General features: G+C 40.6%; 1 protein-coding gene across 2 annotated transcripts in view; it reads left to right on the top strand.

The window, feature by feature from the left end:
• The window catches only part of ARHGAP20 (Rho GTPase activating protein 20), a 103,265-nt gene that overhangs the window by 47,430 nt on the left and 28,096 nt on the right, over window positions 1–27,739 (top strand). For both annotated transcript variants that reach the window (XM_081950730.1, XM_081950729.1), the window contains exons 3-6: window positions 17,443–17,613; window positions 23,068–23,217; window positions 25,133–25,174; window positions 26,152–26,236. In XM_081950730.1, coding sequence (XP_081806856.1) covers window positions 17,443–17,613; window positions 23,068–23,217; window positions 25,133–25,174; window positions 26,152–26,236 — 448 coding nt within the window. The remainder of the gene's footprint in view (window positions 1–17,442; window positions 17,614–23,067; window positions 23,218–25,132; window positions 25,175–26,151; window positions 26,237–27,739) is intronic.

Genomic DNA, 27,739 nt, shown 5'->3' with positions numbered 1-27,739 from the left:
ATGGGCTGAAGTTTTCAAAGAGAACTGGTCAACTTGCCTCTTTGCTGGCATTGTTTCTCCAAATATGAAAATCAAGTTGCAATTCAGGGAAAGTGTAGAAATATTAAAATGAAGCAGAGCCCTTTCTTCTAACTCATTGTACATGTTTTGACATTTTTTATTTTTTCAAATAAATGTAGGTGCAATTATTGTATTAGTCATTTATTTCCTCTTTTGCTTATCCTCATCTTTTTTCTTCTCATCACCTTTTTTCCACTGTCAAAAAGAAAATGTGTTCCATTTTTTAAAAACAGAAGTTTCAATTGGTAACTTTTCTTTCTCAAAAGCTTCTAGAAATGTTTTGATTCCTTCCAGACTACGCAAGTTTCTAGCAGTATAATACACCTGCTGTTCCCTCGTAGGGATGCCAAAAATACAAATAAGTTTACTAAATAAGCTCTCTGAAATGTATTCAGTTAGAAAAGGTGTAAGTGTTATAAATAAAAGAAATAAATGCATGTATTGTCTTTCAGAGTTTAGTTAAGTTGTTTGCATGGAACCTTTAGAAAGGAGATTTTGCATTTGGGGTGTGATTATGTTCCATAGTAGGCATCAGGTTTCCGTGGGCCTTTAAAGTAATGATTTCTTTGGCATGTGTTTGGTTAGTGAGGACCTCTGAATACAAGCAGGACATACAGGTACTTACAACCATAATTAACCTGAAATTTTCAGTGCTAAGCAAGAGAGTTTGTAAGTGAGTCGCATCTGATTTTATGACTTGTTTTGCTATGGCTTTTAAGCGAATCAGTGTAGGGGCTATAACTAGCTACTTCTTTGCAAAATTGTCTTTAGGAGAACAAATACTGTAAGGTCCATGTATGCCAATAGCAGTTAGTCTACCTGCTTACCTGACTGTGTGTTGTTACCTGTTGGGAAGTGGCTCATATTGATAGGTGTGCTGATTGCTTCCAAGACAGATAACCTGTTGCTGAATAGGAGGTTAGCTGATTGTCAGAATAGAAAACCTTATTATAGGGAACATTTGACTTTTAATAGTGTCTAGGAGAGTGATGGCTAACTTTTTCCAAACCAAGTGCCCAAAGTGCATGCATGAGCTTGAACCCCCCAAATGCAATGTGTGTGCCCCCCCATGTGCATGCACCCCACCCCACACACATGCCCCACCCCCTGCATGCGCACATGCCCCTCGCGTGCCCCCCATCCCCTCACATGTGCGGCAGAGACCCGAAGACCAGCTGGCTGGTGGGAGGTGAGTGCACATGCGTGGCGGAGCTGAACTGTGGTGACAGCTCGCGTGCCATCAGAGTGGGCTCTGCATGCTACCTCTGGCAAGCGTGCCATAGGTTCATCATCACGGGTCTAGGAGAATTAGTTGCATTAGGCCTAGTTATTCACTTAATAGTAAACAGGAGAGTCACCATTTCCTTTACTGTAAATGAATGCATAGGAAATAATGAATTAGTTGCCTTAGGCTTAGTTATTCACTAGCTGCCAATATGACAAATGACCCAGGCATGGTCGCATGAGGTGATATCTCTTAGTTCCATTTTAGTAGTCATAAGCCATGGAAGGGACTTATTTCTTATCAGAGCAGCCCCTGAATTGTATCCCAAACTTTGACAAAACGATGTGGCTATCGAAATGATTTCACTAGCCGGATGAAAGTGTTGGGCAAACGCCTTCAGAATCAATCATGAAATCCTCTTTTATGTATTGACGTGTGCTGGACACAACCTGGCTATTCATTAATCTGTGCATTAGGATACTATCTTGTAGCTTGCATTGTATTGATATTCTAAGCAATGGAAACAAATGCAGTTCTTGGAATTGTGGGTGGAGTATGATTTGTCCAAGGGTAAAAAGAACATTTTGTTTTATTGTACATCAAAGGCTTAGGAATCCACGTTTCCTCACGAGGGACGCATTTCTTCCCTGATTTAAAATGATCAGGCACTAACAGATAAATATGGCCTGTTTGTGCTCATTGTATATTTTTTTTGCTGGTTTCGGCTCTCCTTGACCTTCCTCTACAGTATCCAATGCTTGATATACTTGTGCTCTGATTGAATCCGTTGTGACAGCTTGTGTACAATGACTCTTATCTGTCTGCTTGTTTGCTGGGCTCTATTATTGATCATCTGTGTAGGGTGAAGTGTCTGCCTGGATGAAACTATCAGCAAATAGATCAGCTTTATATTTGATTTGACCAAACTGCACTTCTTTTTGTAGAAGGTTTTTGATGAATGCCGAGACTTGGCAAACATTGAGCTTTTTGTGCATTCACCGATGTTACTCACTTCCTTATTTCTGAAAGTTTATAGAGGAAACGAAAATCTTCCCAAGGGACATTTTCAAAGATTGCCTGGGAGTCAAAATTTTCTTTTGATGTAAAAAAAAAGGGCTGCTTCAAACATAATCAATGGATTATGGATTTTGAAGTGTTCCTAAAAGTTTCACTAGTTTATTGTAGTGTACTATAAGTGGGTCCTCTTTTTTTAAAAAGTTGGTAGTGATGGCAATAATACAATCATTATATTGAGGGAGAAGAAATAATGACTTAAAGCTACTTACTTATATTTTTATTTATTACTAGCTGATAACCAGGCGTTGCCTGGATATTTATTTATAAGGGGAAAATGTCCAGACCAAACGTAATTTTCCCCCTTACCAGAGGGAGCCCCCTTGTGGAGTACTGTGAAGCTGTTACCATGACAACTCCACTGTGCTGCACAGTAGAAGCCATTTTATGGCAGTACAGTAGAAGCCATTTTAAGGCCCAACAGGCTGTATCTTAACAGAACACACACCCCGAGGCGTTTTAGGGGTGCCTTACCCCCACAGTATTTGTTTACAGAGAGTAAGTCATCTGTGTACCAAGTTTAGTTGAAATTGCTGGAGAGTAATGCTGGAACATATATACACACACACATCCATTTATATAGATAGATATGGAAATAACAGGCATGTTTTTAGCTGTTATACATTTTTCCTTGACTTATGACCACAATTGGGATTGAAACTTAAATCACTAAGTGATGTAGTTAAGTGAGCTGTGCCCAATTTTACAACTTTATTTTGTGGACTCATTAAACGTATCACTGTAGTCATTGAGAGAAACATGTAGATGTTAAGCAAATCTAACTTCTCTCACTGACAGCTTGTCGGTGAAAGTTGTAAATGCCAATCATTGACCTTGGGATGCTGCAACCATTGTAAATACATGCCAGTTGCCTAATGTGACCACAGGGATGCTGTAATGGTTGTAAGTACAAAGATGCTGTAAGGTTATAATTCACTGTTTTCAGCACTAAATAAATGATTATAAGCTGAGAACTACTTGTAAGAACTATTATGTCAAACAGTTCAGATTAGTCATTAATCATGTTTCCTTCTTTTAAAAAAATGCAGTAGTTAGTCTTGTCCTGTTCTTGTTCCTCTTTTTAGCAGTCTCTTTGTCCCATTTCACTGCATTATTCTCCTTTCTTTGTGGATTATAAACCCAATTTTCAAGAGAACTGTAGTTTTACAAAGGTGGGTATAGAACTACCACTGACGCTTTAGTTTGGCATTATGTCATTAGATTAATAGTGTGATCATTTCTTCGTATTGGTCCATCTGGTGATAGATATTAAAACTCCAAGATGAAAATAAACACATTAGTGCACATAATACAAACATGACATTTATTTAGAAACATGGAAGAGCTCTATTGCACAATTGGCTTCTATTTTAACGTCCTTGATCAGGTGATATCACAGTGTTTATTCTCACTCCATAGCATGGATGTTTTCCTTGCTTTGCTATTCAATGCTTTCATTATGATCATTTCTAGGACAACATCTTTTCAAAATTTTATTTTTTCCCCGCAGTATTTGATTTTAGATTCCTTTTTTTCATACTGACTGCTAAGCAGCTAATTCTTAGAATTGCATGCCAGCTGAGAAAACGCTTTCAGGGTAACCTAAATAAGCAGGTAGTCAAGTCAAAGGTCAGGATATTGCATAACAACAAGACCGCAAAGGAATGAATTTAATAAGAATGGCTGTTTTACCGTGAAGATGATTATGTGGAAATCCTTGTTCTGTGCAAGACGCTTAGTTTGTATTTAAGGACACGATGGGAAATGTACATATACATGGACAACTTCTTTCTTTTTAAAAAAAATATTTTATTGTTTTAATTAAACAAAAAACACACACAAAAACATTCTTCATTACATCTTCCAGAAAGCATGTCGATTGGGTACAAATAAATTTCATGCGTTACTACAATCATTCTTTGTATTTCATTCATATTGAATTGTACATTTTAAATCAAAAATATTTATACCATCAATATACCATCATTCTCATTTAACTATATTTGTTTAAACGTGCTTTTGCCTAGAATCATTTATATTTACATTATAATAAATCTAGACACACATTTATTACTAGAATTTATAAGTACCCAGGAGAGATTACATCTTTATAACAAAATCTAAACAAAAAAAATATTAATAAAATTAGTAAATCTTTTCCCCAGGTCCCATATTATAGTTTATATCCAAATTGTTTTTACCAGTTAGAGTTATTATTTCATTATTATTAACATGGACAATTTCTTGATCCATTCTTTTTTTAAAAAAACCCTCTTAATTAGGAAACAAATTTATCATGCTATAAAGCACTATTGGTGACATCTTTATTTCAAAGAAGGGTCTTAGAACCCATAAACTTTTTTGGAACAATAAACAATGCATGGCAATTGCTTTTCTTTGCAAATGTGCTCAAAGGGTTATTCTGTTGGGCGAGCAGATAGAGAGATGTCAAGGAATATTCTGATATATTGGTGCTTTATGACTGCTTCTTGTAAAAGACCACCTCATGCTGTCTGACTTCTAAATGGTCCTACTAGAATTGATGTAATTCCAGAAATAAGGACAAAGTCATACATAAGGCCAAAATTATCAGTAAAAGTTATCAGTAAAAACAATGACATCATACAATCTGGTTACTCTGAGTGATTTTTTTTTTTAAATTATTGGCTGAAAGCCATGTTGCCGTGGAATCAAATTGTGTGCCTGGATTCTGGGTTATTTCCAGGTGCTGTGGTAAACTTTCAAGTGGTAAGATATCTTTGGTTCAGTTTCAAGCCGCAGCTGCTGTTGAAAAATATAACCTGGCAGTTGCACACTTATTAAATTTTAGGAGTGGTTCATTAAAAGATGATTTAGTGAATAATATATTGATTCATATTCCTTGTTTACGGCCAGTTCATTTTTCCACCGTTAATTCCTTTAATGCGGTCTTTTGTTTATGAATCACTAATATTTGTGATAGAGTGGCTTAAAGGAATTCCATCCAGTTTTGCTCCCTACACAGATATGTTTAACATTTTGCAGAAGAAGAACTGCAAATCAGTTCTTTCTGCTGCTTCTCAGTATTTCCCACGGATTAGATACAGTTGAATAATGTTGAAATGATATATAATCTATTTCGACTTGGGCTTTCTTTAAGCTATAAGTTCCTGAGCTAATAGGATTCAAGGTTCTTCCAGACCAGAGGTGGTATTCAGCAGGTTCTGGCCAGTTCTGGAGGTCTGTTCTCTGCCTCCTGAATCCCAGCTGATCTGGAGGAAATGGGGATTTTGTAGTAACCTTCCCCTGGAGTGGAGAGGGAATGGAGATTTTACAGTACCCTTCCCCTGCCACACCCACAAGCCACGCCCACCAAGCCATGCCCACAGAACCAGTAGTAAAAAATTGTGAATCCCACCACTGTTCCAGACAATTAGACTCTCAACCCTTCTGAACCCAAGATTGTAGGAGCTATTTTGACAACGTTAAGATCCATCAACACGACCATGCTTATTGTGTTTAGAATTTCCAGAGAACCAACAAGTCAATCATTACTTGACTTCCCTGGTGCTACCCCCCGCTGCGGGGAGGCGGAACCGGAAGGTATTAGATGGTTCCGCCCCAAGCGCCTGATGGAACCAGATAGGTTCCAGACGGAGCTTGGGCCACCTCCTGTGGACTTGACCCGCCCCCGAGTGGAGGACCTGGTAGACGCATGGAATAGTGCGACTACCGGGGCCCTAGACCGGGTGGTGCCTTTGCGGCCTCTCCTGCGGCGACGAACCACCCTGGCCCCTTGGTTCACCGAGGAGCTAAGGGTGATGAAACGCCACAAGAGACGCCTAGAGAGTCGTTGGAGATCCTCCCGTTCCGAATTTGACCGAGCACAGGCACGAGCCTATTTGAGGACGTACCTTGTGGCATTAAGAGCGGCCAAACGTCAACATTGCGCCGCTCTTATTGCGTCCGCAGATAACCGCCCTGCCGCCCTGTTTCGGGTGACTCGCTCCCTCTTGTCTGAGAGACCGCGGGAAGCCCCTTTACAGGGCAGAGCAGAGGAGTTTGGGAAATATCTACAGGACAAAGTCGCTCAAATCCGGATGGGATGGGCCCCTTTCAGTGGTCCAGTAGAGACGCCTGTGGCGAGTCTTGAGGGACCGCTTTGGGAGGAGTTTGACTCGGTTGCCATCGAGGATTTGGACAGGTTGCGTGGACGTCTGCGACCCACCACATGTTTATTGGACCCGTGTCCCTCCTGGCTTGTACTGGCATCCTGGGAGGTTACGCGCGACTGGCTCCTGGGCCTAGTGAACGCCTCGTTGGGTGAGGGGTCTCTACCGGCCGCCTTGAAAGAGGCGGTGGTGAGGCCCCTGCTCAAGAAGCCTTCCCTGGACCCAACGGACCTAGTCAATTATCGTCCAGTCTCAAACCTTCCTTTCTTAGCGAAGGTTGTAGAGAGTGTGGTGGTACAGCAGTTCCCACGTCACCTGGAGGAAAATGATTATCTGGACCCGCGCCAGTCCGGCTTCCGTCCCGGGCACAGCACGGAGACGGCCTTGGTCGCATTGGTGGATGATCTCTGGAGGGCCAGAGATAGGGGTTGTTCCTCTATCCTGGTCCTATTAGATCTCTCGGCGGCGTTCGATACCATCGACCATGGTATCTTGTTGCACCGGCTGGAGGGGTTGGGAGTCAGGGGCACCGTTCTACGGTGGTTTGGCTCCTTCCTCTCTGACCGGACGCAACGTGTGTTGGCAGGGGAGCAGAGTTCGACCCGGAGGTCACTCACATGTGGAGTGCCACAGGGATCGGTGCTCTCGCCTCTCCTGTTCAACACATACATGAAACCGCTGGGCGAGATCATCCGTGGTTTTGGGGTGGGATATCATCTGTATGCTGATGATACTCAGCTATACATTTCCACCCCGAACCACCCCAATGAGGCCGTCGAAATGATGTCCCGGTGTTTGGAGGCCGTACGGGTCTGGATGGATGGCAACCGACTAAAACTCAACCCTTCCAAGACGGAGTGGCTGTGGCTTCCGGCCCCCCGGTTCAACCAGGTGCTTCCATCTCTGGCCATTGGGGGCGTGCAACTAGCCCCCATGGAACAGGTGCGCAATTTGGGCGTCCTCCTAGATGCCCGGCTGTCCATGGATGACCATGTAACAGCCGTGGCAAGGGGGGCGTTCCATCAGGTCCGCCTGATGCGCCAATTGCGCCCCTTATTGGACCGGGATGCCCTACGCACAGTCACCCATGCGCTAGTGACGTCTCGCCTGGACTACTGCAATGCTCTCTACATGGGGCTTCCCTTGAGATGCACTCGGAGACTACAGTTGGTCCAGAACGCGGCCGCGCGGGTGATTATGGGGAGGACTAGATACTCCCCTGTAACACCTCTCCTGCGCGAGCTGCACTGGCTTCCTGTGGTCTACCGAGTGCGTTTCAAGGTTTTGATTATGATCTTTAAAGCGCTTCATGGCTCAGGACCTAGTTACATGCAGGATCGCATCCTGCCCCACACATCCCTACGACCAATTCGCTCACACAGAGAGGGACTTCTCCGGGTGCCGTCCTCCAAACAGTGTCGGGGGGCGACACCCAGGAGCAGAGCCTTCTCTGTGATGGGCCCAGCCCTGTGGAATGACCTCCCCCGTGACATCAGGATTATTTCCGATCTCCGCTCCTTCCGTGCACAGTTGAAGACCCACCTTTTTCAACTATCTGGCCTGGCTCAACCGTAATTTTTTCGTTTTTCCCGACTGTCTTTTAAATTTTAAATTTTTTATTGTATATTGGGTTTTATTATTGGGGTATGTAAATGGTTTTAATTGTCTAAATGTTGTAATTTATTACCTCCTCCGTACATGTATGTCTTTGTATATATGTATGTTTATGTGTTTGTACACATGTGTTATGTTTTATATGTTTCTAGTGTACGCCGCCCCGAGTCCTGCTTGGAAAGGGAGCGGCTAATAAATTCAATATTATTATTATTATTATTATTATTACTTGTCTATTCTGGCCTATGGCTCAGAGCCTCATCCTACCTTCTCCAAACTGGGTCTAAACATGTATTCCCTTTCCTCCTTCACAAAAATAAAAGAGAATAATTAATGTGTTTATTGGTAAGAGCTCTACTGCTTTCCAAGCTTTTAATGCAATTCAGCGTTTGGACTTCTTTGCCTAATCATGCAGGCACACTGCCATAAATGGATCCCAGAATCCTTGCATTAAAAGCATTCAAGCACGAAACTCTGCAGCATTCATGACCTTGAAATGGCGGCTCCCTACTCATCAATACAGAGATATGTTGAAAGTGCTCAGAATTGCGATGGCGTGTGAGCCATTGGGGGATCATCTTGCTCCACTGCCAAGGTTGCATTTTCTTTTTCTTCTCTTGAAGAGAGTAATATAAGAGCAGAAGATACAGGGTGTGTTTTAAAATATATATTTTTAATTGCGTGCTTTATTTTCTATGCTTGTTCTTCATTTTCCTTCTCTCCTTGTGATCAAATTATGGGTTTAGGCTTAATATTGGCTGCTTTGCCTTCTGTATTCTTACAAAAAAAAATAGGTTACTCAGAATGTTTTTGAATAGGAACAACAGGAATAGATTACCATATTTTTCAGAGTATAAGACGCACCAAGCTTTGAAGAGGCAAATTTTTAAAAAAAGTTTTTGCATTCTGCAAACCTCCCCCAAATGGCCTGTTTTTTTGCAAAAATGGGCCCGTTTGTTTTTTTAAAAAAGGCATGAATACCCTTTAGGAGGCTTGTAGACTGCTCCTGGGCTAGTGAGGGGCAAAATTAAGCAAAAAAAACGGTCTGTTTTTTGCTCATTTCTGCACTCCCTATCCCCCAGGAGCACTCTGAAAGCCTCCTAAACGCTATTTACTGCCATTTTGGTGAAGGGAGGCAAAAAAAATGCTGTATTCAGTGTATAAGACGCACCCAGATTTTCAGCCTCTTTTTTGAGGGAAAAGGGTGCGTCTTATACTCTGAAAAATACGGTACATCAAAAGCTGCAGCCTCTGTCCATCTTTAATTTTGTGAGTCAGATGCTAATTATTGAAATAGCACGAGAACTGCCACTCAGGAAAATAATAAATGACAGAGCAAGGTTGAATGAAACAGTAGAAAATGGAGGTTTGGGTTGCTTAAGACCACGGGTGTGAAATTCGCTGCATCACGTTGCCATCACGTGACATTTTTCCCATTTGCGGAGCTGGGGTGGGTGTGGCCTGTGCATGACGCATCCGGCCTGTGGGATAGAATAAGACTACTGATACTACTGACTTAATTTGGCTGAGCTGATAGGTGAAACCTGTACTTATTTATTTTATTTATTTATTCTTCGCACTTCTAGACCGCCCCCTCTCCCAAAGAGGACTCGGGGCGGTGTACAGTCCACACAGCAAATAACAGATAATAAATACAAATATAAATATAGATATAAATATACGTATGGAGGTGTACTGATTTGAGGGCTTTTAAAAAAACAACAACATGCAGACTCTTGATAAATAAACATGTTCTCTGTACATGCTGAATTGTTTGGCTTTTAAGAAAATACGTTTTCTCATGAGCCTATCTCAATCCTTTTTTCCATTATTTATTTGGAAAATATTTTTAGAAACCATTTTATATTTACAGACATTATCAGTAACATTGGCAACATACATCTGTAGAACATCTGAGCATAGACTATAATTCTATACAATATAAACTTTCATTTAAAGCATTAAAGGTCTAGGAGTTTGGATATAGCTTTCTTTCTTTATTAGGCAATAATAACAGGATGGTCTCCTACATTAAATCACATTGCCTTTAAATCTGTATCATATTGATTTTTCCGGCTTCCTCCGGCTATTTCTAAAGGTTCCTGGGCAATGTCCTACGGCCATGATGGCGAACCTATGGCACTTGTGCCCAAAGTGGCATGCTGAGCCATGTCGCCTGGCACATGCGGCGTCACCTGTTCCTCTTCCGGGTTTCTGGTGCGCATGTTCCAGGTGACTTTTGTGCATGCGGCAATGCCAGAAGCCAGGAGAGCTGGTCTTCTGTTTCCCGGCATGAGCATATGTGCCAGCCAGCTGATTGAGGTGTGCGCATCCGCAGCAGTAACTGGAATACTTGCCGGCTGGCGCACATACATGTGGCAGAAACCAGAAGTACATTTTCCAGTGTGTGCATGCCCCTGGGCAACTCCTCTTCCTGGTCGCAGCCCAGATGAGTGTACTCGGTGCCGAAAAGTTTTGTCATCACTGTCCTAGGACTTTTAATTTATTCCTTTGCAGCAGTGGTGAAATTCAATTTTTTTTACTACTAGTTCTGTGGGCGTGGCTTGGTGGGCGTGGCAAAGGGGAAGGATACTGCAAAATCTCCATTCCCTCCCAGCCAGAGGTGACATTTGCCGGTTCTCCAAACTACTCAAAATTTCCGCTGTTCTCTGAACTACTCAAAATTTCTGCTAACGGTTCTTCAGAAGCGTCTGGATTTCACCCCTGCTTTGCATTAATATATATTCAATTAAGTTTTTCAGGCCTTTTACGTTTTCACACCAACCATCCTTAATGATGTCTAGAAACACACACACACACACACACACACACACACACACACACACACAAGGTTCTCTCTCAAATAAACCCCATGGATGCCTGGGGAATTTCCTTGCTTGCAAACAACAGAAAAAGCAGCCACATATCCCAATATTTTGGGTCTTGGCCTGCATATTTCTTGAGCACGTTGCTTCTCCAATTACTACTTCTTACGAGTCTTACTTCTGGAGAATGGTATCTCTTTCCACCTGCTTTAGGTTGCTTTACAAATGCACCCACACCAACTTTCCTGTCTCCCACAGAAAACAGTACCACCCACCTGCCTCTCTGCTTACCTTTACAGCCAACAATTGTGTCTCTGGCCTCGGTTGCCTTTTTTTCAATCTGTCTTACCTTCCTCTACATGGTGTGGAATTTGAATGGATATGTATTAACATATTACAAAGTGGAAGAGGGAATAATTTAAAATCTCTCTAGCAGAGCTCTTTTTCCAATAGTTCCCCTGTAGAAGATAATTACAATAAGCTGATATCAGGCTGGAACTGCTGACACCTCTTAGTCTATTCCGCAGGGCTGTTGTTAATCGTTCTGTTTAGGACTTCTCTCTTCAGACCAGCTGTTTGGAGTGGGAAAAGAAAAGAAAGCTTCTTTGATTCTTACAGCCCACAAAAACAGAACTTAAGTAATCTTCTGCCATTCCTGAAAAGGGTAGTTACATTTTGCACATGGCTAAGGTTTTAAAGAAACAATCCCTTCTAAAACATTTGTTGTTGGTCGTAACAAAGGAAATCATTGCTAAAAGAGTAATATAGAGCAAACGAGGAAGGGAACAATCACACCCATAGAATTTCAGGTAAAATTTATGTATTGACGCTACCTAAACTAGTTACATTGGGGTGGTGGTGGTAATACTCAGATGCTATTATGTGTCTATACCTGTAAATTATCATACCTATGCAAGCCATGGCATTCTCTGTGACATTCTATGGAAAAGAACATTTGGACTTTCTGAGAAGTGGGATAGAAAGAATATACATGTTTTTGAACTTGGTATTGGAGAAGATTATTGAGAATACTGTGGACAGCTAAGAAACTATAGAAGAAGATCAATGAACAAATCAATCCAGTGGTCTCTATCAAGGCACAAATGACCAGGCTCAAACGATCCTTCTTCAGACACATTATGAAGTAGGGACCTCTAGAAAAGGCTTTGATGCTGAGGAAGGCAGAAAGAAAGAGTAGACAAGGATGACCAACAGCAAGTTGAACATACTTGTTGCAGTAGCAATCTGTATACTCTTGGGGGGAAAAACAGGTTAGGGATAGATCATCATAGAGAAAAATCTAGGTTTATGGTCCCTAAGAATCGACAATGACTTGATGGCATGTAATCAATTAATCAAAAGTAGTTACTCATCTCCTTGGTTATGTTCTTGGGTTTCAACATATAATAATTGTAGAAAGGAAAGTTAGAGAAGAAAGGAAAGTTGGCCACATTTTTAGGTCAATGTGGTTGGACATTCATATTGTACTTCATATTTGTCCATATTGTTCATTTTTTTCTGAATGCTTAACTTTGATTTTACTGAAAAGCCTTGGAAAAACTTCTTGTTGCTTTGCTCAGTCAAGGACAGGACTTCATATATGATGTCCTAGATCCAGCCAACAAATCGGGAGTTATCTAGACTGAGTCCACTTCTCTATTGTTTCTTGAGGAATTAAAAAGGCGCAATCTGTTTTTTTCCGGTACATCCTTTGTTCAAAGGGGATTAACAAAAGGGAAAACACAATTACTGCCAACCTGCTTCCATTGAGGACCTGTACACTACACGAGTCAAAAAGAGGGCTGTGAAAATATTTGCAGACCCCTCGCATCCTGGACATAAATTGTTTCAACTCCTACCCTCAAAACGACACTGTAGAGCACTGCACACCAAGACAACTAGACACAAGAACAGTTTTTTCCTGAACGCCATCACTCTGCTAAACAAATAATTCCCTCACTGCTGTCAAACCATTCACTAAGACTGCATTACTATTAGTCTTCTCATCGTTCCTATCACCCATCTCCTCCCACTTATGACTGCTGGACTGTAACTTTGTTGCTTGTATCCTTACAATTTATATTGATATTGATTGTTTCCTGACTGCTTATTTGTACCCTATGACTATCCTTAAGTGTTGTATCTTATGATTCTGGACGTATGTATCTTGTCTTTTTATGTACAGTGAGAGCATATGCACCAAAGACAAATTCCTTGTGTGTCCAATCACACGGCCAATAAAGAATTCTATTCTATTCTATTCTATTCTATTCTATGAGAGAGGCTACTTGGAGGCAGAAGGGAAGGGCCTCATTTCCATCTTTTTGAGCCTTTCAGCATGTAGTCAACTTATCATGTAGCCAGTGTTGTGTTCTACCTGAAGAAAGGGCTGGTCATAATTTATAACTTCTGATTAATACTGGAAGCAACAATTTGTCAAGCAAAGCCTAAAAATACATAATTATATTGAACAACTAAGAAGTGTATAGTAAAAAGAATCATGAATACTTTTAAGAAATCTTGGTTTTAATCATCTCACCTGAATGGCCCCGATACCAAACAAATGAAGCAGTAGAATATTTCGTGTGTAGAATAAAGGCCATAATAAGGGTTATTTAAGGATACTTCCTGTTTCTGAAGTAAGAGGCTGCTTGTTCTCAAAATAAGTCAATAGGGCTATTTGAGAACAATTAGCTTGGGTAATATTTTTGTTTGGGACTAATCTGTGGCAAAAAGCTGGTGTTTTCCGTACAACATTACCTGAGTGTGGTGATGGTGACATCACCTTTTTCTGAATCATGAATGGGATTTTGATTCTGGCAAGGTGGCATCTATTCAAAGCACTGGAATTATGTTTCAGTCCAAAATAGCAATTGCACCTAGACTTATATACCGCTTCATAGTGCTTTCCAGCCCTCTCTAAGCGGTTTCCAGAGTCAGCCTATTTCCCCCAACAATCTGGGTCCCCATTTTACCAACCTTGGAAGGATGGAAGGCTGAGTCAACCTTGAGCCTGGTGAGATTTGATCTGCCAAACTGCTGGCAGCCGGTGATCAGCAGAAGTAGAGTATTGCACTCTAACCACTGCGCCACCGTGGCTCAAATGTCTTTAGCTGTCACACAGAATGCGTGTAACTCTAAACCGGATGAATGGATGAATAGATGGATGGGTGGATGGGTGGACGGACAGACAAGCAAGGGCAGAAATGTTAGATTGACTTAAAGACCCCCAATGCAGAATAAATAAGCTTAAATTGTATATACAAGAATAACATTATCTAAGAAGCAGTTTATATGGGGCCTACAGGTAAGGGTATTTTTACCTTGTTTTTAGAAGTAGTGGAGGGTAATGTTTCAGATTGCCACTTTCAGTTTTCTACTGCAGATTTTATTAGATCCTGCCTTCAGGCTGGGGGGTGGGTGGGGGGGAAGACATTTCAGCTTCAATTGGCATGTAATGGGATATCCCCATTAGTGTGGTCCTTAGCCACCCAGAGTCATTGACAGTCGAAAGGCATAGAGGTTTAATAAGTTTTAAATTAAATACCAGTTCAGTAAATCAAATTACTGACATCCTTGTAAATAGAACAGATGTCTAGGTCAGGAATGCTTTTGAATCGCAATCCAGGAAGTTTCTGCGCTGTGAACAGCAGAGGGCAGGGCTAACTGGAAAAGCCCCGTTAATACATACTGATTGAAAATGTGAACTTCACTTCTAAATAGAGCCTTGTTCTGCCGAGGAATCTTTAAACATCTGGGATGAAAACTGTAGATTCTGTGACATGATCTAAGGTGGCACATTTAGCATATTCAGGATACTGCCCAAGCTTGCTGACCTACTTTATTGACCCATGTAAACTATAACCTAAAGCAAACTTCACATACCTTTATAGCTGCATATAGCAGGGGAGTGTCATACATAATGACAAAATTGTTGGTTTTTTTCCAAGGGGGGGAAAAATCATTATTGGAGTTAATGTGGTGCAGGTGGTTAAGATTTGGAACTGGGATTGAGGAGATTTGGTTTCAAATTCCCACCAAACCAGTAGCTTACTGATCCTCCGGTCTAGACATTTTTCTACTTCAGTTAAACTAAGTGAGGGCAATCCTCCACTTACCGGTATGTATATTATCTTTAAGTTACCAGAAGAAAGTCTGGATATAAAAGTACCAATATTAATAGTTAATAGTTAAATACAGCGACTTAGTAAGTATCCAAGGAACACGAGTGTGTTCAGACAGAATGTGTCTCCTTAGATCTTAGCAGCTGAATTTCAAGGCACAAGAAGCGTACTCAGGGGTGGGCTTCAAAATTTTTAGCAAGGGGTTCTCTGCCCAGTTTCTGGGTGGGCATGGACATGGTGGGTATGGCCTAGTCGTCCTCCTGCACCATGGGGGAGAGATTTATGCCTTCCCCAGACTCCAGAGGCTTTACTCAAGCCTCCAGGAGGGCGAAAATGGCCTCCCCGGGCTCTGGAGGCCCTCTGGAGGCTTCGTTTCCAGCCTTCCCGAACGTCCGGTAGGCCCGTTTTTCGCCCTCCCCGAGGCTCCGCGCATGCCCTGCACTTACCTGCATCCAAAACAGGCCGCGTGGGGATTCCTAGGAGGGGTAGGATGGGCGGGGCCATCCAGGAGTGGGATTTGAGGGTTCTCCGAACTGCACAGAATCTTAGCTAGAGGTTCTCCTGAACCTCGATGAACCTCCAGCAACCCACTCTTGCGTACCAGAAAAACAACAATATTGCAACATTTCAGTCCCATGACATGAACCAGATTCAGAAGTTATAAAGTTCTTCATGTAGATTGTTTTAGCCACTTAGAAACTGTCTTGTTTTGTCTAGGCAAATTCTGATCTTCCATTGTGATTGTCTCTTGCTTTTAATTCACATTATGAATTTGAGAAGAAAGTAACATCAAATGGCAGTATTCCTTGATTCCCCACATGCTTATTCTCTACTTGAAGGAAACTAGAAAGGGTTCATAGCAGGTAGGGGACACTCTTAGCAATTCTTAGTAACGCCAGATTGGATCCAAATCAAAGATCGACGACTTCACTTTCAATACAATTTCCACTTGTTTATTAGTGGAAACAGCCAATAGAAAATCAAACATGTGTAGGAATGATGGAATAATAAAGTACTGTGTTCTTTACAAAGTAGAGACAAGATGATAAATCTGAATTATTGCTGACTTGCAAGGCGGCTGCAGATAGTTGTTTTTCTGCCAGTGGATGTGAGTCATATTCATGCTGAAGTTCATGTCCTTCCAGCACCAGCTGTCAGGGTTTCCCAAGTCAGCAATATTATTAGACCCCCTGAATATTCCAGCTGCACACAGCAAGGGTTGTAACAAACACTGAGATGGTGAAGGTAGGAAGCAGCCAAACACAGCATGAGCCCCTCTACCCAGATCCTGAAAGGTTCTTTGGGTGGCCAGCTGTTCCCATTGCTGTCATTCCAACAAGCAGGAGCAAGCAACAGAGGTTTAAGGGGCCTGGAAGCAAAGTATAACAGTCAGATGCAAAGCAAGAAAAGGAAAGAAAAGTTAGGTATAAAACTGGCTTGTTCCGACGATAACGCTTGATTTTGTGTGTCTTACAGTGTGTATAGTGTGTGTATATCCAAATCAAAGTTAGATTAGAATCTGGCTTGCTTTTGAGGAAGTTTTCTTTATAACTTTGGGGAAGGAGGAAACCGGAAGGAATTTGTGAAATCCAGCTAACCCGATCCCTCCAGCTAATACAGAGAGTGTAATATCTTTGGTTAAATTTCAAGATCCATTTGTGCCTCCATAATTTGTAACAGCATCATGGACTGCTTAGAATTGGGCTTTTACAGTTAACTCTCAGTTTTATGGACCCCAGTTTAGCAGACATTGTGCATTGCCATTTTATGCCTACTTAAAAGCACACGCCTATGTCAAATATCTATGAATGAAGTCCTATTCATATTTAATAGGCAATTGGTTAATGGGAGCTCCTCCCCATTAGGCAGTAAAATTAAGGACTGACTGTAATCTTTATTGTAAATGCCGATAATTAATGCAGGTGAATTAATTTATATATATATATATATATATATGTATATGTATATGTATATGTATATGTATATGTATATGTATATATATATATATATGCATGCATGTATGTACGCACGCACACACGCGCGCGCACACACACACACACACATATATGAGGCGCAGTGGTTAGAGTGCATTACTACAGACTACTTCTGCTGATTGCCAGTTGCCTGCAATCTGGTAGTTCAAATCTCACCAGGCTAAGGTTGATTCAGCCTTCAATCCTTCCGAGGTGGGTAAAATGAGGACCCAGACTGTTGAGGGAGATATGCCAACTCTGTAAACACTTAGAGAGGGATGTGAAGCACTGTAAAGTGGTATATAAGTCTAAGTGCTATTGCTATTGCTATTTTTTATTTAAAAAAAATCATTCTTCAGTTTGACTCATAGATTATACCTTTTGATTTTGGAACAGGGAAGGCTGCTTCTCCCCAATCAGTCCGGAGACATGTCCACTGGTCCAGTCCTTCCTTTCTCCAGCTCGAGCATTCCTACTGGAAGGACATGTACAACTGAAGACAGGCCTGCAGACTCAGGAACGACACCTGTTCCTCTTTACTGACATCCTTGTGGTTGCTAAATCCAAGTAAGTTTTCTTGCAGAATATGTCCTCTTTATAACAGTCAACATCCCTTACTATATTTTATGTTATGGAGTTGGCGGGAGGCTCAACTCTGCTTTTCCTTTGCTTTGCTAACTGACATTTAGATTTCTTTAAATTATACAACAGGACATTAGATGCAAGCAGAAGGTTGGGTGGTTGGGAGGCTATAGTTAGCATAAATGAGTAGCCTTTATTACTCTGTGTGGGTTTTCATTACTAACCAATGTGCTCATCTGAAACAGAGAGGAGCCCCATTCGACTTGTGACCAGGGAAGAAAGATTGAGTGAATGCTGTGAAATGTTTTTGCTTCTTCACCTGGTAACAATCAAGCAATGTGAAATTCTGGGTCATTAATTTGCAGGGGATTGGGAAGTCGGAGGACTCCAGTGCCTCTTACCATTTTGTTTCCTTCTACTTTGTTTGGCTTTAAAATTAAATGATGCTAGTGCTGTTAAGTAATTGAATGTGGAGCTCCAAAAAAGCCCCTTCATTTATCTGTGTCTAACATGACCTTTGAGAATGCTTCTTCAAACTAGTAACTAGTAACTTCATAAATTGTAGCTTAATGAAAAAAGAAACCAATTCTTCTCTTGCGGTTGTATGGCCTTATACAGTCTTAAGTTACTGGAAATGAAAATATCCTTTTATGGTTTGCAAAGAGAGTCAGTCGAGCTGTGTTCTGCTAAGAACTTAGATTCGGCATTTATCTGTACGATTACAAATACTTTCAGAGCTTCAGAAAAGATGTCTCATCGGTGACATCACGTTAAATGTTTAACTTTGATTATGGGGTTGCCTGTCATTTCGAGCACTGTTTGCTCAAATGTCTTCTCCATCCTTTCAGAGAAGTTCCCACCCCTCCCCAAACTCTTATAAAGGCAACCAGGTATTCACTAAACAGAGATATTAGATTTACTGAGAAACTCAAACAGCTTTATAGTATAGTCTTTATTGTCATTGTACAAAATAAATGCAACGAAATTGGTCAACTTTCATGTTGACCAGCTACCATTGAAATCAGAGGGGAAGATGTTGGGAAGATGTGTTCTCGGAGAGTCACGAACCAATTAAGTGAACTAATTGTCTCCTGCAAACTCCAGTCCCCTTTTGTTCCTCTTTTATTTCCTCTGGGAGGGGCCATTCATCGTTCACCTGTGGCCTTACTTCCAAGGCGACCCCTGTTCTTTAGCTGTTCCCTTCGCCTGGCAACGCTGCACATGCGCACACTGGGAACAGGCTCCAGCTGTTTGTCTGCCTCACTGATGTCTGACTCTGAAGGCAGCTGATAACTGGCATATGGCTCTGGCCCCCTCTCTGCCTCTGACACAGAACCTTCATCAGAGCTTTCCCCAGACTCCAGGACTGGCCCATGTTCCTCCCCAACCTCTTCACATCCCGAATCTGCTGCCAGCTCCGCTAGCCACTGGCGGGCCACAACAAGATGTTATCAGATTGCTCTTGACTTTGTTTTGTCACCTGAGATTATCACTGGAAAAATACACATCATTCAAATAGTCGTACATCCAATTCAATATGCTGGAATGTTGTAGGCATGGCTCATCCCCATGTACTCATGGGACAAACCGTTCTTCTTCAGCTGACTGAACAAAATAAGAATTGTATTGTTGGATCGGTACTGTCTAGTCCTGTTTTTTTTTAACAGTGGCCCTTCAGATGTTTTTATGAAGCTTATAAGTAGATTAATTACTAACCTATCTCCCCAAATAATCATGGAAAGCTTCTATTCCGGCTGTCCCCAGGTTTGCATAATTGCTTTTTCATAGAGAAGAATGCATGGCCACAAGTTCAAGACAGTCACTCAGCCTACCACTCCTGATTCTTTGGCAAAGAAGGATGTTTCATTATGGCTTTTCCTTCATAGTTTTCATGCATAACTGCACATGAATTGTTGCCCAGGTTTGTTCATAGCTATAAACACTGCAGTGCAATAAGGATATGTCAGAGTTCCAGTTCATAACTTTGATTTAATTCTGAATTGTCAGATGTGTAATCGTAAGATCAGTGTCAAGCTTGATTGCATACAAACAGCTTATTCAGGCTCTGTTGCGTTTAGTAACATCTTTCAAACACTTTCTGTTAATTCAGAGACACAAGGAAAACAAAACATTTTGTACATGCTTACCAAGCACTGCACTTCCAAGAAACCTGTTTCTGAGATACAATCAGTGTAAGGACCAGGGTTTTGTTTTTCCAAACTAAATAAGAATTGATGTATGTATCTGCTTACTTTCCCTGTTCCAGTTTTAGTTTCCATAACTGAACTCCAATTTCATTTGAACAGAAGGATTTTTTTTTGTTTTGTTTTGTTCTAGTGCTATTCCTGAAACTGCTTTTCCCTGGGCGAAAAAAAACCAGCCACTGATGTCTAATGGCATGTAATTATCTCCTAAAGCAATAACTGGATATATACAAGGAAACACTAAGCATACGAGCCCTGTTCTTCACACGCTTTGCTGACAAAGTATTAATAAATTACTTTGTGAAAAAAAATTGTTATGGTAACAGGACTTGATGATCTTTCCAGGCAGACATTTTCATTTTCACAGTTCTTATTTTAAGAACTGGCATTTTCTCTGATTTGCATACTAATAAACATCGTTCTCTTGCCTTCTTTTTCCCTCTTGCAACATTTTACTCGAGTATTATAAATTTAAAAAAATTTTAGGTTAATCTCCTTTCATATCAGATCTTCCAATTCTGAACGGTATAGGTAGTCCTTAACCTATGACCACAACTGGGACCAGAATTTCTGTTGATAAACCAGGCAGTTGTTAAGTGAGTTACACCTGATTTTACAACCTTTTTTTGTCATAGTTGTGAGTGAATCGCGGCAGTTGTTAAGGGAAATCTGCCTTTCCCCATTAACTTTGTTTGTCGGAAGCTTGGCTGGGAAGGTCAAAGATGGTGATCACATGACCCTGGAAAGCTGCAATTGTCGTGCCACCCACCACTCGAAACTACCGGTTCGCCCGAACTGGTCCGAACTGGCATTAGCCCACCACTGGAAGGGAGTCATTTCCCCCTCTCAAAGATAGGCACTCCAATGATTGGAAGTCAAAATAGCTCTATGAAGGAAAACGTTCCAATATCTTTTCTGCCTATCTCATAGAACCTCTCTGCTTTTAACCTTGACTTATTTGAGTGCATGTGCTTCATTTGAATTTTCACCCTTTATTTTCCTAAAAAGGGATTAAATCCTTGAGAGATGACAAGAAAATTAGATTCCTCTGCCCCATAATTGTAGAATGTGCTTCATCAGTGTTTATTTGGACTTGAAAATCATTTATTGTCCTAACAGAGTGAGTACAAAGCGGACCTAGATTTACAACAGTTCTTTTAGTGACTATTCAAAGTTACCACGGCACTGAAAAATGTGACTTGATGTTTTTTTCACAATTACGACCACCTTAACCGCATCCCCATGGTCATGTGATCAAAATTCAGATGCTTGGCAACTGGTTCATATTTATGACCGTTGTTGTGTCCCAATGCCACGTGAGACCTTCTGACAAGCAAAGTCAGTGAGGAAGCCAGATTCACTTAACAACTGGGTTATGGCACAGGAGACAAAATCCTTGTGTGTCCAATCACACTTGGCCAATAAAGAATTCTATTTCTATTAATTTATCAAGTGCATATTCACTTAAACAACGGTGGCAAGAAAGGTCGTAAAATGGGGCAAAATTCCCTCACTAAATGTCTCACTTAAGAACAGAAATTTTGGGCCCAACTGTCCATCTCATCTAAGGCTCCCTAAGTGATTTTCTACATGATCAAATAAGTAAGGTACAGAGTAAAAAATCTGTAAAAGCCGTATTGATGTATTAGCATAGGATTCTGCATCAGTTCATCTCCCCCTGCCTGGAGAATTTCTAATCCAAAAACAATTGATTTGGAATTGTCAGAATGGAACTTAGGGGAATTGTTTAATAGAAGAAAAGTATTTGAATTTTCCTTTATTTCTAGGGACATCATGCAGGCAGCAGCTGCCAGTGAATTTTTTGCAGACCAGTGATTACATCTGCGGACATTTGGGTTACTGCCAATTTCTCGGGGGGGGGGGGAAGGACCTACTTACAACTAGATGTTTTTTAGAAAAACGGATCATTATCAATTTAAGCCAGTCCTCTGAAATCCTTAAAAGTTTAAATGCATCCACATTTGAGACCTAAAGAGCCGCGCGAGATAGATGGTAGGCCTATGCTGTATCTTAGAACGAATTTTGAAAATGCTCATAACTCTAAGGATGAATAATTCGATTTTCCTTTTAGAGTGCACCTGTCTCTTTCTGGCTTGCTAATATTAATTTTTTAAAAAAACACCTCCAAAATAAGAAAGGTTTAATTGGAATTTAAAATAGGAAGCTACAATAAACATAATGAAACATACTTTGGTAAAAAGAATTTCAGTCTTTCTTAAAAGATCAGTGGCCAATTTAGGGTGGGGTGGGGGGGCTCTAGAAATTTTAGAAGCATTCCCGCCACCTTTTGTCATTTATTCAATAGCCAACATCTCTAAAGCATGACCTCTAACTGTAATCTAGACAAACAGGAAAATTTCTAGGATCCATGCTTGCAGTTGTGTGAGCTTACAATCTACTTCACTCATGATGACAGGTCATCATGTGACATATCACAACTTTTTCCCCCTTCACTAAACTGGGGGAGGCGTGGCCAGCACGTGACGCATCCAGCCTGCGGGGCGCGAGTTTGACACCCGTGGTCTAAAGGGTGAGAGGCAGGCGAACAACACAGAAGCCTTACTGCATGTAGTTTTCCATTCATGCCTACTTGCCTAGAGGAAATATTCTTATGAAAACAATTTATTGCAAATAATATGCGTACTGTCACGTTATTAATAAATTATCTGTGGTATGTAATATAAGAGTTGTGTTAATGTAGTAACTATAAGATTGGAACGTATGAATAAAAACCTAAAAATCAGCAATGAATAGTTTGTTTTTTTATGTTTCACATTTCTGAACTACCCAACTCTTTCAAAGGAGGATTCTGGGCAGTATACAACAAAACATCAAAATTTAAAACAGTATATAAAATTAAAATGTCAGAGTTATATTCTCATTTTATGTATAATGGCTCTCCACCAGAGTGGGAAGTATGTTTGTTCTATTTGTATATTTTAAGAATGGTTTGAGATCTTGCATATAGATTCCTGAGAAGGTAAAATGAATAGGCCCCAATTCTCTGGTGTATTGGTAATGTTATCAACTTAATAGATGAATTATTTATCAATATAGACTAGTTATGGATTATATTGAAATGTAGCAACCACAATGCCTTGTAGCACTGTGTGTGTGTGAGAGAGGGGGGGGGGAGCACATAGGCCCTGTGTTTAGTTTATTTCTTTATATTTTTCTATATTTAAAAAAATATGCCTTTTTTTTTAAATTGCAGGTCCCAGTTCCATTTCAAACTGAAGAGCCAGGCCCGCCTGTCTGAAATGTGGACTGCTTCTTGCTTGGAAGAGGTCTGCGAGAGCAGCACTAATGCCGACCGATCTTTTGTTTTGGGATGGCCCACAACCAACTGTGTGGCTAGTTTCAGGTAGAAGATATTCTTTTAATTGATTTCTCTGTCGTTGCTTATATCTAGGGGTGCAATAGCTGAGCGGTGAAAGACACTGAGCTTGTCAGCTGGAGAGCTGACAGCCCAGGTTCAAGACCAACTCTACTACTATTGTATTGTATTATAAGACCTGAGTTCCGCGTATACCTTTTCCCAGCTCCTGCACACCTAGCAGTTTGAAATTATGCAAATGCAAGTAGATTAATAGGTACCACTTCGGTGGGAAGGTAACAGCATTCTGTGCACCTCAGCATATATCCATTCTGGCCATATAATCACAGAAATTGTCTTCATACAACGCTGGCTCCTTTGGCCAAGAAACAGAGATGAGCACCATGCCCTAGAGTAGGACATGACTGACAGGGAAACCTTTATCTTTTTGCATATATCCAACTGAATCACCACTTAAAAGTTATCTTGGGTGTCAAAACTATATTCCGAATCCATTTTAATGTTCAATTACTGTGTTTAAAGAAAAATGGATCCGTACTCCTCAACTTACGAATGAAAATTTAGAATGAAGATCAGAGTTTGCATCCAGTTATATGGCTTAGCTTTTAGCAGAATGCAGTTACGCTGATTCAAATCAAAATATTGTCATTCTGCCGTATTCCCAGATTTTTAAAAGCTTCTTTATCCTCCCATACTATTTGAGATAGATGGTTGGGAGAAGATAATTAGAGAGGCAACATGTGTAGCAGAGGAGACCCATGAAAATTAGAGCTTGACATAGAAGCTTTTTAAAGGCCTGAAAAGAGAGTAGAACATCAAAGTATGAGTGAAATTCTAGGGCAATTTATGGATTGAAAGGAGGTGCTTTTTGGAGTTATTCTGGTTTCATAACGTTTAGGATTTTAACAACCAAGTTATTGAAATAAATTGATAGTCAAACAGTCTTATGTGTGACTATATCAGTACTCAGTGACTTTGAGCCAATCAATCTCTTTCAGCCCTAAGAATGAGGCAATGGCAAGCCACATCTGAAAAACCTTGCCAAAGAAACCTTCAGGGACTTGTCCCAGCAGTTTCCAAGAAGGGGTGTCAAACTCGCATTGTCAAGGCAGCGTCACATGACGTATCAGGACTTTTCCCCATTCGCTAAACTGGGCGGGGGCGTGACCAGTGCATGACGCATCCAGCCATGGCCCGGGAGTTTGACAGCCCTAATCTACAGTATCCCTTTCCCTCCCGAAATCTACAATCCATTTATGCTAGGAGGTTTCAAGTTTGATTTATTTCACAGTTTGGGAAAATACATACCGATTTACAATGAAAATGTGATTGGTATTTGATCTCCTGTATCAATAAAGAAATGTTTTAATGGATATTCTTTCTTGACTCTCATGTTGACTTTGAAATAGTCCAACGTTAAATGATGGGAGTCCCTGTCAAAAGAAAATTCTAAATATGGCATAACCAATGCAGAACATAGTAATAAACAATCGAAGTTAATTAGAGTCTCCAAAATATCCACTCATCATATATTTTGATTCTTCATAGTTTTGGATCTGGAGATCAATTACAAACGAATACAGATTTTAAAATTAAACTAGGAAATGTGATTAAATGTGTTTGTTCCACTCACAAAGCACTTTGTGTGAGCTGTAGTGACATTTCAGTAGCAGAATAAACCTCTGTTCTGGATGGAAACCTGAAGAATGACTTTTTATATAAATAAAATTGCAGTCTGGGTTTACTGATATTTTTTTTTCATTTTCAAAGAGACTTGGCCTGTTGGCTCCCTGCTTAGCAGATTTGCATATTTTACTCTGGTAGTTTATTTGCTACTCTATTCACCTATTCCGAACTGTTATCTAAGTTGGCTTATACTGTAAAGAGATGCCATTTGGAATTGATTTGCTAAAGTTTAAAAATGTGTTCTTAATTATTTCAGTTCCGTGGAGCAAAAAGAGAAGTGGTTCACTTCCCTTCAAAGGTACTTTGCTTTTTCTGTATTCATATTAGGAAATCATTGCCAAGTTCGCCAGGTGCAAAATTTGTATTTGAAAAGATTCAAGCACCAAAGTATCCCGATTTAAATTTGAAACAGCTGCTTTTAGCTTAACTGGAAATATTCTGACACTGTCTAACAATCTAGTCCGGAACACTTCCAGCAAGGTCAGAGCTAACCTATTTGAATTCAAAACAGTTGTTGCAAAATCTTGTCTATCTAATTTAGATCAAACTTTAGACAGTTTCTCATTTTAGTGAGGGTAGTTCAGAGAGATACAGCTTTTTTTTTTTAATAGAGCTAGTGGGCACATTTGAAAACTTTGAGAATATAGGAAGTTGCTGAACAGCTTTCAAAAATTAGCTGGAATACAATTATATAGAACTGAATTAACATAATGCTTCTTGTCACCAGCTCTACTCTATACGACAATGGCTTACTTTCTTTATCCAGGCAAGAAAGCATATTTCTTTAAAAAAAAATAAAACTAAAAGAGCATTCTTTCCATTATTCTTATTTTGGAAGAAAATTTATGGAGTTTATTCTTGGAAATGCTCATTCTTAGAAATGAAGTTGATGCTTGAGGATAGTGCTTTGCTTTGTACTGTGTCAGCTTCTATATTTTTGAAAAATATAAAAATCAGTTGGGGAAAAATATCTGAGAAATGCTGAGAAATGTGTCTGTGGATACATTGCGGTCCGTAGGTTTAGTCTAAATTGAGGTTATTTTATGGTTTTCAGAAATGTAATCATAAAGCCCACGGGAAAAGACCCGAATACAACAAGACCAGCATACCTTCACCCGTGAAATTATATTTTTTTAGGAAATATCCTACAAGCTTTTTGGCTACCTTTGCTAAAGATAAAATTAATGTTTATAGCTATATTGAATGCATTGTCACTTCCATTTTGTGAATTTACTTATTATAACGGCTAATTTTGATTTTTGGTTGCTTCAACAGTCGAATCAAAGAAGAGAAAGCAAAAGATTATCCCAAAAGTATCCCGTTGAAGATTCTTGCAAAGGATATTGGAAATTGTGTATATGTAAGTGTTTCTCACTCCCAGTTTGAATGAGCAGTGTGTCCAATGCAAATGTTTGGTCTGCTTCTTCAAAAGCAGCTGTAAAGAAACAAATTTTTCCCTTTTGAGTTGTACGGAGTTCACAATCTTCTCCATTTGTTTGGCTACTCTGTCTGGTTCCTCAGATTTTTGGTTTACTACTTTGGCTAATAGTCAGTGCTAGCACTCCTTCCTAACCAAGGGATAAGCATGTTTGAGACTCATAGAACCAAGGTTGGCTAAATGCTTGAGAAGTCCACCTGTCCATCATGAATACATAACCGTTACATGACAGTGCAAAACTTTAATGCACAACAGTGCACTAAACCACAGGGCACTGTTAATGTCTATGGAGATTCTCATCATCCAGGCCATGGATGTCCCAAAGATACTTTTTCAAGAGGCAACTGGTTTCTGGTTTTTCTTTGAAGACGTTTCGCTTCTCTTCCAAGACGCTTCTTCAGCTCTGACTAGAGTGGAAGGATTTATACTCCTTGCAAACACCTGGTCATTTGCATTCTTTTAGAGCGGGGGTGTCAAACTCAATTTCATTTTAGGGCCGCATCAAGATTGTCTTTGACCTCAGAGGGCTGGGGGTGCCCATTGGGGGGGGGGCGTGGTCCTGGTGGGCATTTGACACAATCTCAAGATGCGCTTTTCCCCTTCTTTCTTTCCACAGTTCTTTACTATAACCATTTTCCTATCTCTTCTACCAGATATTACAGGCAAACATGTATTACTTATTCTTCATATGCCACTACACTTTTTATTTCTAAATTTACACCCCATTGTTTAATAGTAAATTGCTTTTCCAGGCAGAAAAGCTATTTATACTATTGTATTTGTATTATTCAACTAATAATAAAAATACAACAGCATAAATAACATGATAATACAAGACCTAACAGCAGAGATAAATTTCCAGGATAGTAAATAGAAATGGTTGTCAATTATAGATTGTTGGTTGTAGATTAAATGGACCTACAGTATGTAAAATCCGGCATTAAACTGTAGTATTATCATAGGATATTGCTTGTTTTCTATGCAGATCAGGCACTAACTTGAGGCCACATAATTGTAATCCAGTCCAATTCAGTCATCCTGCAGCACTCTGCTGGCTGTTCGGAGGTCTCAGTCCTCCAGAAGCATTCTGCCGGACAAAAATGTGCCACACAGAGGCCTTGCAAGGCCTCCTCATGGCCTGTTTTTGACCGGCAGAGTCTGCTGGAGGCCTTGGATGCCAAAAACTGGCCCCACTGGAGCCGCCCGGGGTTCCCCCCCCCCATGGCCCATTTTGGCCAGCAGAGGCACCGCAGGCCAGTCCTTTGATATTTTCAGGCCAGTCTCACAGGCCAGATGTAAGCACCCTGTGAGCCATATCCGGCCCGTGGGCCTTGAGTTTGACACCCCTGTTTTAGAGAGTAGTTGAGGCCACCTGGAGGTTTCTCTGTGTCGTCAGAGTCACCTGAGTGGTGCAAATGGGTGTGG

The sequence above is a fragment of the Natrix helvetica genome (assembly GCF_964273705.1).
Source record: "Natrix helvetica genome assembly, chromosome: 4".
In the NCBI taxonomy this organism is placed as follows: domain Eukaryota; kingdom Metazoa; phylum Chordata; class Lepidosauria; order Squamata; family Natricidae; genus Natrix; species Natrix helvetica.
The sequence above is the reverse complement of the archived record's forward strand: the minus strand, read 5'-3'. Positions and strand labels throughout refer to the sequence as shown.